The 14,462-nt window shown below is 40.3% G+C and overlaps 1 protein-coding gene across 1 annotated transcript in view; it reads right to left on the bottom strand.

The window, feature by feature from the left end:
* Positions 1 to 10,215: 10,215 nt before the first annotated feature.
* Positions 10,216 to 14,462, bottom strand: part of LOC115797477 (CD276 antigen homolog) — a 30,937-nt gene continuing 26,690 nt past the window's right edge. The window contains exons 7-12 of the mRNA XM_030754060.1: positions 12,587 to 12,685; positions 12,244 to 12,294; positions 12,016 to 12,087; positions 11,791 to 11,940; positions 11,480 to 11,587; positions 10,216 to 11,390 (exon numbers count right to left, since the gene is read on the bottom strand). Of these exons, the coding sequence (XP_030609920.1) occupies positions 11,253 to 11,390; positions 11,480 to 11,587; positions 11,791 to 11,940; positions 12,016 to 12,087; positions 12,244 to 12,294; positions 12,587 to 12,685 (618 nt within the window). The 3' untranslated portion in view covers positions 10,216 to 11,252. The remainder of the gene's footprint in view (positions 11,391 to 11,479; positions 11,588 to 11,790; positions 11,941 to 12,015; positions 12,088 to 12,243; positions 12,295 to 12,586; positions 12,686 to 14,462) is intronic.

Raw genomic sequence — 14,462 nt, 5'->3', positions numbered from 1 at the left:
AAGCACAAACTCAAAAACTTACATCACCTTATATTCAAGTATTAATCGATTAAATTTATTATTATGTAAAAAGCCTTACCGCAGATAAAGACCTCGAGCAGCCACAAAATGATGCAGACTGTCCTTTCTGTTCTCATGAGTTTTACAGTGAATCAATCATTTATTCTCAGGTTTGTGCAGAATTCTCTGAGCTTACTGGAGCCGAGCAGGAGATCAAATCTGTCAGTAAATGAAACAAAAAGCAGTGTGTCACTCTCTATGGGCTCTGGTTTTTGTCAAACCAGATGCTCCGGTAAGTTGGATTCAGCTCCTGAATGAAACAGGTTTTCACTCCATTGCACAATCCTGACTTCGCTTTACACCAAAACCGCCTCATCTGTGCCCAGAAACACACAGCTGCAGTATCATTTGGATCCAAACAAGTCATACTAAGACACACATCACAGGGGTACCTATTGGTTTATGCCAGTTCAGACAGGTATTACAAATGATGAACATTTCTACTCAAACATCTGCTGGGATAACATTGTTAGTACCACTCCACTTAGCCAAGTCTTATCTCTTTCCCCCTCCTGGCCAGAAGAGTACGAGGGTGGGGGCCTACGGAACTCCATTTTAGGAGCACACCTGTCATAAAACACTGCTGAAGTATAACATAGTGTTACAGGTGTCATGAGGAACAGCGCTCACTCTGGCAACTCTCCAAAAGCCTCAAACGCACACCCAAGATCTAACAGGTCTCACCCTCACCCCAGTGACAGCGAGAACATAAAGCACTCTATACATTGGTGTGTGTGTGTGTGTGTGTGTGTGTGTGTGTGTGTGTGGGGGGGGGGGGGGGGGGCTTTTCTCTTACTTTTTACTTTGCACAAGCCATAAAAGTGATGCATGGTATCTAAAACATGAGAATAATGACTCCATGCACCGGTATGAAGGCCATAGAGAATATAAAATAGTCTCAGTGTAGGTAATAGAAGTAAAAATAGTGACAATACAAATAACATAGGTGAAAAATAAGAGTAGATATATTCTCATATATGTGATGATAAATGAAAGTAACACTGACTCATCAGAGGCCCCTGGGAACAGGGCCAGTAATTAGCCATGGGGAAAGCAGAGTAAAATATTGAGATAATAAATGAGTCCCTCAGCAATGGAAGAGTGGCCCTCACAGTACATGGTATGGAATGATAGATGCCCCCCTGCTATGGGTGGGGAAAATCTCATCCTGTATATGACGCAGTGTGTAAGGCTGCTACCAGTGGGGAAGACCCACCCAGCATACAGTACAAGATATTGAAAGGGCGTCTGGAGCCGTCACTGGAAGGTATAAACTTGTGCAGGTAATTATTCATTATCATTCACTCCAGTGCTCTGATGAGGAAACTCAGTCTGTTAAAGAAAACCTGCCAGGTGAGTCTGTTACCTGGAACTGTCCCAACATGTGTCACACTCTGATAGGCCTTAGTGTAATCACAGCTGTCAATGAAAACCTGCTTTGGAGAGATTTGAAGTTTCTTTTCTGCACTTTTAGATCAGTTTTGAATAAAGAAAATATCTGGCTGCACTGTGACAGCGTGTAAGTGCAGGTGTGTTTGGTTTTGCTGGTATTTATTATGGCTGATAAGGTTACAGCAGCACACGCAGGTCTCTACTTCTCATCAGCTTGTTTGTGATTCTCTGGCTGAAAAAAAACAAAGAGACAGTTTGAACAGGAACTGACCAGAGCAGGTAAGTACCGGTAAAGAAAAAACAAACTAATTATGAGCATAAACAAAAATGAACCATGGGTTGAAAAAAAATACAAGTGAACTAAATGTGCATGCTTACAAACAGAACAAATGCATTTAACCAACCAATTTATTGCAAACTAAAATAATGGTACTTGTATGAATAGTGCATAAGGGAGTTACCGACTTTGCTGGAGTGTGGCCATATGGCCATCACAATTATTTAAAGTATTATGTAAAGTTTAATTATAGAGAGCAGGAACAAACATGACATGAAATGGTCTAAAAATAAATATATAAAGAAAAAAAGATTAACCTTCTCTGTTAAAAGTGGGACTTCTCTCACAGTGTCCTCCCTCCTCTGCTGGTTATTGTTCAGGCTTTTGGGGGATTCAAAAAGTGCTGAGATGAAGCAGAGAAGCACAACCGACATTTGACACTTTATTTGTTAGGACATGTGAGCAAACATGCTACAAAATGTTATTAAATGTTATTAAAAAATTGAGCGTCCATTACTCTGTGAATGACGTTGAACAAATAGTGACTTGTGCAGTGTTGCTGCTTACCAAAGGAAACCAGGATGACTGGGCTGCAGCAGATTGATTTGCCTCCAAATGGGAGTAAAGAAACACACATATGGTTACTTATAAACAGACTCACGCATTTCTGTTTTCAAAAATGTTATTAATTATTTTGGTTCAAGTTTCTAATAGTATCACTTTCCAGAAAATAGAGCACAGTCAGATAGAAGAATAAATCCATTGATGTAAAAGTCTGCTCACTCAATACATTCACGGAGCGAGCTGACCTGACATTTTGGGTACAGAACAGAGTAATGGGCTCCCACTTTATGTCAAAACGAATGATTTATGGTGAGCAATAAAATATGATTGATGACACATCATAATTCTACGACCGGATATATCATATTTCTATAATTGGAAATATTTTTCATATTTCATATTTAATATTTCAAAAATGGGCAGTGAAAATGTAGGTCGGAAATGCTTCAGAACCACTAAATGAAATTGTCAACTTTTTTCACGAAAAAGGCTCCTTTTTTATAAAATAGAAGTGCTTGTCTGTCCACTGACCAGGGAGATTGTATTTTATTTCTTTACTGAACAAATAAGACCAGCTGTTTTTAATCCGATTGACTCTGTGCAGCTCCTTTGCTCATCGACATGACGAAAACGCAGTGCGGCTTCGGACCGCGGTGGAAATCGGTATTTAATTTTGTATATGTTTTATTCCTCCTAAAATCAATTGTGGCCGACCTGGGTGGGTGATCGCTCCCTTTTTCTCTCTCCTCTTGCTTGCTCTCTGTGAGTTCATACCACACCTGTGGTTGATTGCAAAGTGGCGTCCCTTAGGATAAAGGCATGCGGCTTGCGAGTTGGATTATTCCTCTGTTTAGCATAAAGTGTGGAAGTACCAGCCGGTCGAATGGTGTTAATTCCTCGTGTGAATACGCCAGATAGGCACTACTTTAAACTGCTGTGGCTGTGTGTGTTTGTTTAAGCAGTTACTGATGTGCATTTAATTACTGTGAATGAGTCTTGTTCTTGCACTCCAAAAACCTTCGGTCGCTAAAAACTCAAGCAGCGTTTGGGCTACAGACACCGTTCTGGTATCAAAGCGTTCAGCCTGTTCTGGAGATTTATGCTCTTACTTTTCTTTTTTGTAACCTTTATACTTTTTAAGATATTGAACTTTTTATAATCATTTTTGCCATTCAAAATGAATGGGGAAATATCAAATCCTTTCAGGCTTTAAAAGCTAATAACTTCAGCATACTTTCAGCTAGAAAAACCATTTAAGCTTTAAAATAAAGCCAAGCCTTTCAGCTATCCAGCAGTTCAGCTATTCAGTAATTCAGTAGTTCAGCAGCACGAATATTAAACTGCAACAGGTGCTGATAACCCATTTTTTTTTTTTTTTACAAAGCCAGGAATCCTACAAGAAACTACTAATTATCTTGTGACCAATTATGCTGAAACCATTACAACTTTAAGTCTGGCGTATTGCCGTTTAAGTGAGCTTACCGGAAAGGCAGGTTTGTAGATATACCACCATGCTAAAAGTCAAGGCTCCTATATCTGGCAGCTACACTGTAACTAGAAAAAGCATTTCCTGAAGAAAATGCACTGTGAATGCTGCAAGCTGAAAGATTGCAGCTGAAATGCTAAGAAATGCTTCAAAGAGCTGAAACTATTTGCTGAATGAGCTTCAACAGCTGAACTGCATGCTTCACCCATGACAGCAGTGATTATCCTCTATCACCAGCCTGCTGTTTTGCCTTATGGGGATTGCTTTGCCTAGCGGCTTACCGTTTTCATGAAGGGTTCTTGTTCTGCCCTGAGACGGATGTTGCGACACCTCGCTAACGGACTCTCACCCACCTGGACTAAGTATATCGCCTCGGTTTGACACATTATACTGGAACTGACTATGATGCAGTGGTGGGATCCACTAGCGGAACAAATCAGAGCCGGGGCGGGGCAATTGACCGGGCCCTTTATACCCAAATAATAAACATCATTTTACAACATACACATGCCCAGAACAATGGGAATGTGTATGTTATGAAGTGCCACTCATGTTAGCTTAGTCCGTAAAAATGTTCCACTTAAGGCCTTTAAGGCCCTTTCACACCGGATGCGTTGCGTAAAAACGACACGAAATTCCGAATCTTTCGGATGTGAACTTGTCGTGTAACCTACATACACACTGGACACGCTGTGTTTTTGCGAATAAATCGCCCTCATATAACACACTGTGAAAGAAAGGAAGTCCACATCAAACGATGTGGTGTGAAAATAAAGCCAATCATGCAGTCCAACATCTTATTCAATATTTTACACCTACTACATCACTAAAGTCAGTCGGTCTTGTAAAGTTTTGAGCAACCATGACTCAGTCCTGACTGTGGCAACCTTTAAAACCCCCGTGTAAAACATGAATGATGGGTGATGTATAGTGGGTTGTATACTGTGCACATTGAGCCATGCATATTGCGATATAATCAAGACAGGGCCCTCTTTCTCCACCTCACCTCGGACGTAACAGAGGCCTGGCTACCTGAAATCTTATTCTCCTCTCCTCTCTCCCATCTGGGCCCCCTGTAGCCCCGGGCCGGGAGCGTGCCGCCCTCCCAGCCCCTCCAGAAGCTCCGCCCCTGGTGGGATCTAATCTACATAGCTTGGCGTCCCTTTTTAACTATTGTTAGTTTGTTGGTTTTATGTTGGAGCTTTTAAGTGTTTTTGACGCCTGTGTGTGTGTGTGTGTGTGCGTGTGTCTCATCGTATACTGGGCATTTTAGAATTGTTTTTTTTTCATTTATTTGTACCCTTTGCCAAATTGTTGTCATAAGGTGCTCATTTGTGTGATTATTGCACCTCATTGTGAGTGTTTTTTATTTGCTTTTGTTTATATTTCTTCTTTTCTTTGGTTTTAGGTGTGACTGGAGAGCGACGAGCCAGTAGCAGTGTGGGCCCTTCTTGGTGGTGTGGTTTTGTCCAGTTTGTGGTCACGATTGCTGTGCTGCACTTGGGGTGAGATCGTTGAAAAGTAATACTTTCCAGAGGGTGAAATTCCCTCCGGTGGCGTTGTCCCAGCAATTTACTAAAACACCAAAAAAAGGCTTTGACGACACCGTCACACAATCAATCAAAATCTGTCTGAAACGCCGACGGCGGCTTGTCGGCGTGCAGAAGTCCTTGTAATTGCTGAGCATTGTTTGCAGAGGTACTGAATCAGCTCTGAAGTTGAAAAAGCCGAATGAACGCTGAGAAAGCCGGTGTCGTTACCCAGAGCGCTTCCAGTGGGATGCCACAAAGAGAAACCAATCACGAAAGGTCAGAGGGCTCTCCAAACACCCCCTCCCTATTCGGGATACTCACCAAAGACCCCCTCCCCTCAGTCCGGGGGCTGCAGGCACCCCCTCCCCTTCAAAATCAACCCATTTGTCTGATAAGATTTGTGGGTGATATCCAGGGGCATAGCAGCAAATTCTGGGCCCTGTACACTCTCAATGTCTTTGGGCCCCTATGCATGGCAGTACATGAGGCACGTGAGCAAAAAAAGGGGTATTTATTTAAAATAAAGCATAAATAAGGTTTTAAGCTACAATCACATCAGATTATATTGAGTGGTTCTTTCATTCACCACCTGTATTGATGCATTTAGCCTACTTGTACACAAATACCTAAAACATTAGGCTACATCTGGTTTGTGTACTAACGTTTTGATCCATGACACGTGCAAATTTTGATTTAAAAACATTTACTCTCGAACAGGAGACAACTGTACACTCAGAATCAAACCAAATCAAATAAGCTACATTACTTTTGTAATGAGAAGGTTCAGTAGAAATGAACAGAAATATTGTTTCAATATGAAAAAAAGAAGTTGACTGGTTTCTGCTTTTTACATCAAAGGCCTATATCCTCTTATCAATAGAGCCTGCGATAGTGCAAAACGTCAACTGTCAAATTGTTCTTCAGCTTGCAGAAAAAGAAATAAAGCCTTGCTGACACGAGATGTAAAGATGTAATTTACATCCCAGTAAATGCCCACTGACGGGTCTTTTTGTTTGAAAAGTCACTAATAAGATCTGTAAAGTCCAGTTGTTTGGCTAATTGGCTTTCAATCGACAGAATGGCGAGGCTGTTCAGTCTATCCTGGCCCATTGTTGGTCTCAGGTACTTCTTAACCAGCTTCAACTTGTTGAAAGCCCGTTCACCCCCTGCAACTGTGACAGGAAGTATGCAGAAAATTCTCAAAGCAATACAAAGTTCTCCAAAAATGCTCTGTAGCTGCATCTTCTAGATAGCATTAAGGAGCTCAAGAGAGGACAGATTTTTTGGAAATGTAGCATTTATGGTGCGGAAGTGTAGCACTTCATTTTCAAATTCTTGTGAGAGATCCATGTGATATATTTTTCCAGTGCCCGGCATGTTGTTTTTATCTGCGCTTCAGTCATATCAGTCAGCTTCAGAATAGGTGCAAATGTTTCACATATGTTTCCTGTGGTCTGGAACCTTGCACTCAAGGCACTGATGATGCTATCCATTGCAACAAAAAATATGTTGTTCCTGAATGCATTTTCAGCACTGTCTTCAGTAGTTGCATCTTATGTCATCTCATCAGGCATGCATTTCCTTTGCCGCTTTCATCTCTTTTCACTCCAAAAATGACCAGGAATGTCCATTGCTTGTGCTACTAGGGAGGCCTCTGCAAACAGCGAGTCCCATCTATTATGAAGAGTCTGAACCAAAAGGCTATCTTACTTTGAACTTAAGGTAAACAACTCGCATTTAGGCAACAATTCTACCAGTCAGCAGCTCTCTCTCCCTCTCTCCCTCCCTCCCTCCCTCGCGAACCAACATACCAATAGGCATACCAGGCGGGGTCAGAGGGGGGAGCTCGCCCTTGAATACTTGAACAACGATCTCACCTTGTCTTTGTTCATCTCTAACCTCAGGCTCATTTTCAGAAGAGCCACCAGGACTGGCCACTACTGCTCCAGCTGCTGCGGCTGCGCCAGCGCCACTGTTTGTTTCTGAAACTGGTTAATGTTGACAACTAACGTTAGCCGGCTCATAATTGTCTTTATACTTACAGCCGCAAGCAGCCTGGTTGGCAACTAGCTAAGCTAACGACTTCACGTGAGCATTCAAACATCAGCAGCATCTGTCTGGAGTGGACTACGTTAACTTTAATTGGACTTTGCATAACAAGCAAACTCGTTTCACCTTTGGGAAAGAAAGCCGTCAACAGCTGCCTCCCCTCATTCTGCCTTCTTTCTTTTTCCTTCCTTTCTTTCTTCTTTTGATAACCCGATTTCTGCTTTTTGGGCAGCATAATGTCTAGCCTCCCAGATCATTTAATCTGGGCTCACTGACATTACACCACTGTTGCCAACTCCTCACCAAGGAAGATAGCTATTGGCTGTCCTAAAAGTCGCTAGAAGTCGCTATATGATGTCATCACATCACAGAGATGAATAACATTTTTAGAGAGACAAAAAGTGAAGAAAAACACAATATATATGTTTAGAACTACTAGGGCTGGGCGATATGGACCAAAATAATATCTCAATATTTTTTACCTGAATGATGATATACAAAATATATCTTGATATTTTTTCTTCACATAGGTATAAACAAAAAGGCACTTCTGAGTCAAAGCTACATGTCCCAAATGTCACACAGACACTTTTATTAACATTCAGCTGTAGCTGTAGATGTACATGAGAAATTGCTCAAAAATAAACCACTGGCATTTAAATAATAATGCTCCTCAATTAAACGAATGCTTTTTTCCTCCATAACAAAAGACTCAGAGCCGTGCTATTAAAATGTAAACAGAAAAGATCCAGAGCAAAAATAGCAAAAGGCTGACTGATTCTTTAAAAAGCCAGTCTGCAGTGAAGTAGACTTAACCAAAGTGCTTCCTCCTGTGTAAGATAACAGCCAGGTACTCTTGGGGTATGTACACAAAACCCGGTGACAGCGGAGGATTTCAGGTTAACAAAAAGCTCTCCAAAAGTCGCCAACGTCACCAGGAAAACTCGTTAAATTTGTCGCTAGTTGCTTTTTGGAAAAAATCTTCGTAGTGGGGTCTGAAAATCTGCTAAATCTAGCAATAAAGTCGCCAAGTTGGCAACAGTGCGTTACACTTGTCGCCGGTTGCTGTCGGGCGGACTAAACCATTTTGCGCCTCCAAGAGGGGGGGCCCCAGAATGTCCAATATGTTGAGAGGACTGTGACTAAAGTTCATTCCCTCAGCTGATGTTATCGATATATTTGAAATATAAATCAAGAATTAATTGGAGGGCCTAATTCATTCGAAATAAAAACATCACAAAAAAAATCTGTCATTCAGAAAGTACTAAAGTATGCATGTATTATCAGCAAAGTTTCAAAATTCAGCTTTATTAGCACTTTAAGCATTTCCAAATGCCATCTTCAAACCAAGCAGCTCCCACTATGCAAACATCAGTGTCATCAGAAATAAAGCATTTTATTATTGTAAATTACATTTTGTGTTTTAATGTAACATTGGATTGGAGCAGAATTGGAGTGGCGTTACAACAACGACTAAATATGAATTAAAAATATGAGCCTTATTTGTCCATTTGTTGGCCTAATCTGTAATTATGTTCCAAATGTGAAATGTTTGCAAACCCACCACCTCTGTCATGCTGATCCTCCTGCTGCTGTGCCTCCAAAAGGAGGTGCAGAGGTCAGCAGGAGTCCTGATGAAGTTTTCCATAAGATCACAGATTGTACCTTCATGTCATGTAAAACACAGCAGGTCATATGGAAGAACCACTCACATGTCCGCATATTAAAAGGTTAAAGTCCTGAAGAAGTTTGAAGATTCACTTAAGCAGCATTGTCCAAATCAAACACTGTACTACAGACAGTGACACAGTCTGAGTTTGACTAACTGTGAGGTGTTTAATGGTGAACATTAAATAGTTTAAAACTATGCCGAGGCCCCGGGGAGTAGACTGCCTTCACCATCAGCTCCTTGGGGGGAACTGCAGAAGGTTCTCTAGATGCTCCTGAGTCTGTTACAAAGACAATACAGATCTGTGAGACAGATCCTCTGCACTCCAATTTTATATACCTCGTATTTGACCTCAATGCAGGAATACATGGAGCTGAGCTTTTTGAATAATATTGGGGCCTCACTCAGAACCACTTTGGCAGGAACAGTTCAAACTTCAGACACATGAATGAAGTTTTGTACTTGAAAAGATCATTTTACAATCATATTCAGGATCACGGTACCATCAGCCACCCCACCAGCTGATTGATTGTTTTTGCCCAGACCTGATCCTGGAGCACCTTAAATCAGCTTGAAAATGGTGGAGTGGTGATATCTAATCTCATTTTCTATTGCCACCCATGACACAGACTACAAAAAAATCAAGTTTTATCAATACAAATTAAATAACAAATATCACTGAACAGATCAAATAACATAAGTGGTTCCCACACGCACAAAAAGCAGAGAATGAGCAGAGAATGAGCAGAGCTGGCAAAAGTACTGACATTCTGTACTTTAGTGTTAAAAAGTACTCTGGTAAAAGTTGAAGCACTGGTTCAACTTCTTTACTTAAGTAAAAGTAAAAAAGTACAGGCTCTGAAATGTACTCAAAGTAAGAAAGTAAAAGTATCTCTTTGCAGGACGTTTCTATCAGCTATTTTTGTGTAAAGCTAACTGAACCTCATCATACATTATTGTAAAAATATTAAATGAGAAAACAAACATTATTCCAATCTAATTTTTAATTCTAATGAATGCACTCAGCTTGAATCTGTTATGTAGGACACAAACTGTGAAAGGGAATTTAAACACAGCTCTATTCTGTGTCCTCCATAGTAGAGGGTGACTGTGCCTCCACCTAAACACCAACATGAGGATACTCAGGGTTACAGAAGGTGGAGGAACCCTAAGATTAGCTGTAGTGGCTCTGCATTTAGAAACGTTGCCTTTAAAATTACCTGCTACATGTTGCTCTCTTTATGCTCCTTCTCTGTAGTGCTAGTTAAATGCTGAATTACCGCGAGCACAACTTACAAACATCGGTGCTCCGGCCCGCTGTAACCCCTGAATATAGAGCTATAATGATACAGTAATTATATGGGTTTGCCTCTTTAATGTCTTTGTACGCGATAACTCTGGTGATGGAGGACACGCCAGTGTGATTTTCTCTTCTATGTTATTATTCTTCTGTTTAGGCTCAGATCGTTTGATGGAGCACTGACCGGAAATAAAAACGTGTTAAACCTAAAGTAACAATTCTGTTTTGAAAATGTAAGAAGTTGAAAGTACAAATACTTGTGTGAAAATATAGGGAGTAAAAGTAAAAAGTAGGAAAATAAATACTAAGATACCTGAAAAATGTACTTAAGTACAGTAACGAAGTATTTTTACTTCGTTACTTCCACCTCTGACAATGGGGAACAGAAAAAAGGAACCAAAGCAGCTCGTTAGAAGGAAAGAAAGAAAATCTATTACTGAAGCCACACAGGACCTGCTGTATAATACAATCCAACCACATTTGGCCTTGTATTGTGTTCAGTTGGATACAAAAACATCATTGTCAATTCAACATTTGTTTATGCTGATTATTATAGAGTGTCAAATTCTACATATTGTTAAAGGCAACTCTCATTAATTTGACCCACAAATTTGTTTGGCATATAAATAAAACTGAATTGAATTAAAATAATTTTCACTAAGAATCCAGCTGGGCTCTTTTTGGAGCTCTTGTGAGGTTTTCACTCAGGCAGCTTCAGCTTCAACAGACTCAGTGAAGCCTCATCTTCATCCATGTCCAAGCAAAACTACTTTTGTGTTGCACCTCAAAGAATAAGGAATCATTTTTAAAGATCACATTTTATATCTACAAATTTTTAGTAACATACAAAATTTAATGATGCTTAAATGAGACAAAAGTAATTCTGGTGAATTCACAAGTGTGTCTTTGTTTTTAATGAAGCATCACTTCAGTCTGTGCTGCTCTCCAGTGTTGCTGATGAGGTCGATCTTCAGGCTGTCATCCAGGCTCCAGTTCTCCAGGTCGATCCAGATCAGGTCATCAGTGTCAGTATTTTGGTTTCTGGTAGCCGGTATCCGTAACTGTAGATGGAGCCAATAAAAAGGTCACAGATGTCCAAGTGAAAAGAAATAAGAGACTTAAAGAAAAATGTAGTAACACAGAGACTCACAGTGAGTGTCCGCCCAGCTCTCAGTGTATAGTCTCCTTTAAATTTGAATGTTATGGGTTGTTGTTTGCTGTTCTGTAGTTTCAACTCCCAACCTCCCAAAAATTGATCCTGGAAGAGAGAATGAAGAGAATGAAACAAACAAAAACAATCAATAATATCAACAAAGTTCAGTGTGTGTTGAATCCAAAGTGTTTATGAATGAAGGCGTGTGATTTATGACTCTGTTCTATCTTTTTGTTTTGGAAATTATTTTTTGTACATCTAAAAATCATATTGTTTGTGCTACAGTATCAGCATGTAAGCAGCATTACCTCTCTGGAAATGTTTTTGAGACAGAGATAGCTGCCATTTCTCTCGACCTCTTCCAGAATGATGTCACCTCTCATCGGGCTCTGATTGGCTGAGCTGCTCTGATTCTGCTCCTGGAAACATCTCAGAGATTCATCAGACTGAGACTCTGACTGAGAGAGAGAGAGAGACTGTGTGTGAGAGGGTGTGTGTCTGTCTGTGTTTTTTTTGTGTCTGTGTGTATTTACCTGTTGTACTGTTGTTGTATTCAGTTCTTCAGTGTCCTTCAGCTTCTTGTCAGCTTCCTGGTTTTTCTCCAGCTAACAGACACACAGTGAAACTGATGTCAGTGAAAACTACTCTCACTGAATCATTGTGTTTTAACACAAATGCATTTTTTTGATTTTTTTGTGTTGAACTGATCAGACAATGTAGAATATAAACATGAAATCATTTATAATCTGGTGTCACCCTGCCTCTGAGCCTGTGGTAGCTGTATTCAGATCCAGCAACTTCTCCCCGAGACCCTGAAAAAGATAAAGCAGAAGAGGATGGATGGATGGATGGATGGATGGATAATCTGGTGTCAGTGTTTTTGTAATCTTTGTCAAATTTTCAGTCCACTTTGTGACAAATACAATTGTCAGACTTTAATAGTTTTCATATAAGAAAATAATAAAACACAAATACTACAGTTTATTTCTCAGTCAAAGTACTGTGAACTTTTTTCTGTAATTTCTTTTTAATAATATTAACATGAAATAAACTCTTATTCCAAAGGTTGACATTGCTATAAAGGAGTGGAACTAGAGTTAATACCAATGAAGGCTTATGCTTTTGTTCTTTGGCATCAACCAAATGTTGCAGCTGCTGCTTCTCCTCTTTGAGTTTTTCTACTTCAGCCATGAGACGATCCACCTGAAAGGAGAAACAAGACAGAGGAAAGATGAGAGCTGTGTTCTGATTTATTAAGATAAACAGGAAGATGTTACATGATGGAACTCCATAGTTGTTTGTGTTTGTTTTGTTGTTTTTAAATAGTTCAGAGGTCAGCTGTTCATGTATGAGTGAACCTCTATCTTTCAGTGCGGAGCAACATTATAATTCCATCTCTGTAGAGAGGAGCAGCAGAGAATAAACTCATTCTGGGCAGTTTGTGGACATTTTGTTGTTTTCAGTAAAACCTTTACTGTTTAGTAACTTTGAGTTTGAGGTACAAGAACATGAGGAGCATCCAACTGAAACTGTAAAATTCATTTTCCAACTCATCAATTTAAAAAAAAAGAAAAGTGTACGGCCTGTACACAGCAGGCTGTGCAGAGATGCTCCTGAGACAATCCAGCACATAACAGCAGGGTGCAAGATGCTATCAGCCAGGGCATACATGCAACGCATACATAGAACGCCATAACCAAGTGGCCGGCGTAGTATACAGGAACAGCTGTGCCGAGTATGACCTGGAAGTCCAGAGGTCAAAATGGGATACAGCCCTGAAGGTGACCGAGTATGACCCAGCTAAGATTTGTGGAACAGCCAGATACAGACGGACAAATTAGTGATGGCCACCTAACAGACACAGTAGTGATGGACAAACAGAGGAAGAAAGCTGTAGTGATAGACGTTGCAATACCAAGCGACGGCAACATCAGGAAGAAATAACATGAGAAGCTTGAGAAATACCAAGAACTGAGAGAAGAGGGCAGAGAGGACTTAAGGTGAAGGTAACAGTGGTCCCCGTGGTAATCAGAGAGCCCAGGGTGGTGACCCAGAATAAGTCAGCCTTTTGCTGTTTTTGCTCTGTATCTCTTCTGTTTACATTTTAATAGCATGGCTCTGAGTCTCCTCAAATAAAGCATTGCGACTCTTTTGTTATGGAGGAAAAAAAGCATTTGTTTAATTGAGGAGCATTATTATTTAAATGCCAGTGCTTTATTTTTGAGCAATTTCTCATGTACATCTACAGCTACAGCTGAATGTTAATAAAAGTGTCTGTGTGACATCTGGGACATGTAGCTTTGACTCAGAAATGCCTTTTTGTTTATACCTTTAGGAAGAAAAAAATATCAAGATATATTTTGCATATCGCCATTCAGGTAAAAAATATCAAGATATTATTTTTGGTCCATATTCCCCAGCCCTAGTAGCTCTAAACATTTTTCCTCTCTCCTACAGACTGCAACTACATGCAAATAAGCAGTTATGCAAATTAGGTGATGACATCACATCGGGATTTTTAGCGACTTTTAGGACAGCCAATAGCTGAGTTGGCAACAGTGCAGTTCACAAAGCGCGGCGGAAACGCAGACCCGTTATTAAGCGTTTCGCCGGTTCATTGGAACCGACACCACAGTGGTTTCACAAGTTTCACAGGAAACCCTTTGTGGTAATGACCCACACTTTTTTTTTTTTAAACAGCTTCGCTCATGTGATGATGAATAATAATGTGTTAACAACAACATCCAAAGGGGACAACCCCCACTGAGGTTTAAATACCTGCAAATCTCCACCTTTCACTTTTACAATTGTCAAAAAATAAAGTCCAGTCACCTTTATTCAAGTTCTTGGGAATACTGGGAATGACACTTTGATTATCAAAGTTAGGGCTGGATCACGTGACCCTGAACCAGCTCTTAAAACACACCGACAGCGGAGGTTTCAGGTTTCTGGTGTTGTACCAAAAAGTCATTTCCTTTTT

Source organism: Archocentrus centrarchus, chromosome 18 (assembly GCF_007364275.1).
Source record: "Archocentrus centrarchus isolate MPI-CPG fArcCen1 chromosome 18, fArcCen1, whole genome shotgun sequence".
NCBI classification, from domain to species: Eukaryota; Metazoa; Chordata; class Actinopteri; order Cichliformes; family Cichlidae; genus Archocentrus; species Archocentrus centrarchus.
Note: the sequence above shows the minus strand (reverse complement) of the source record. Positions and strands in the feature narration are given on the sequence as shown.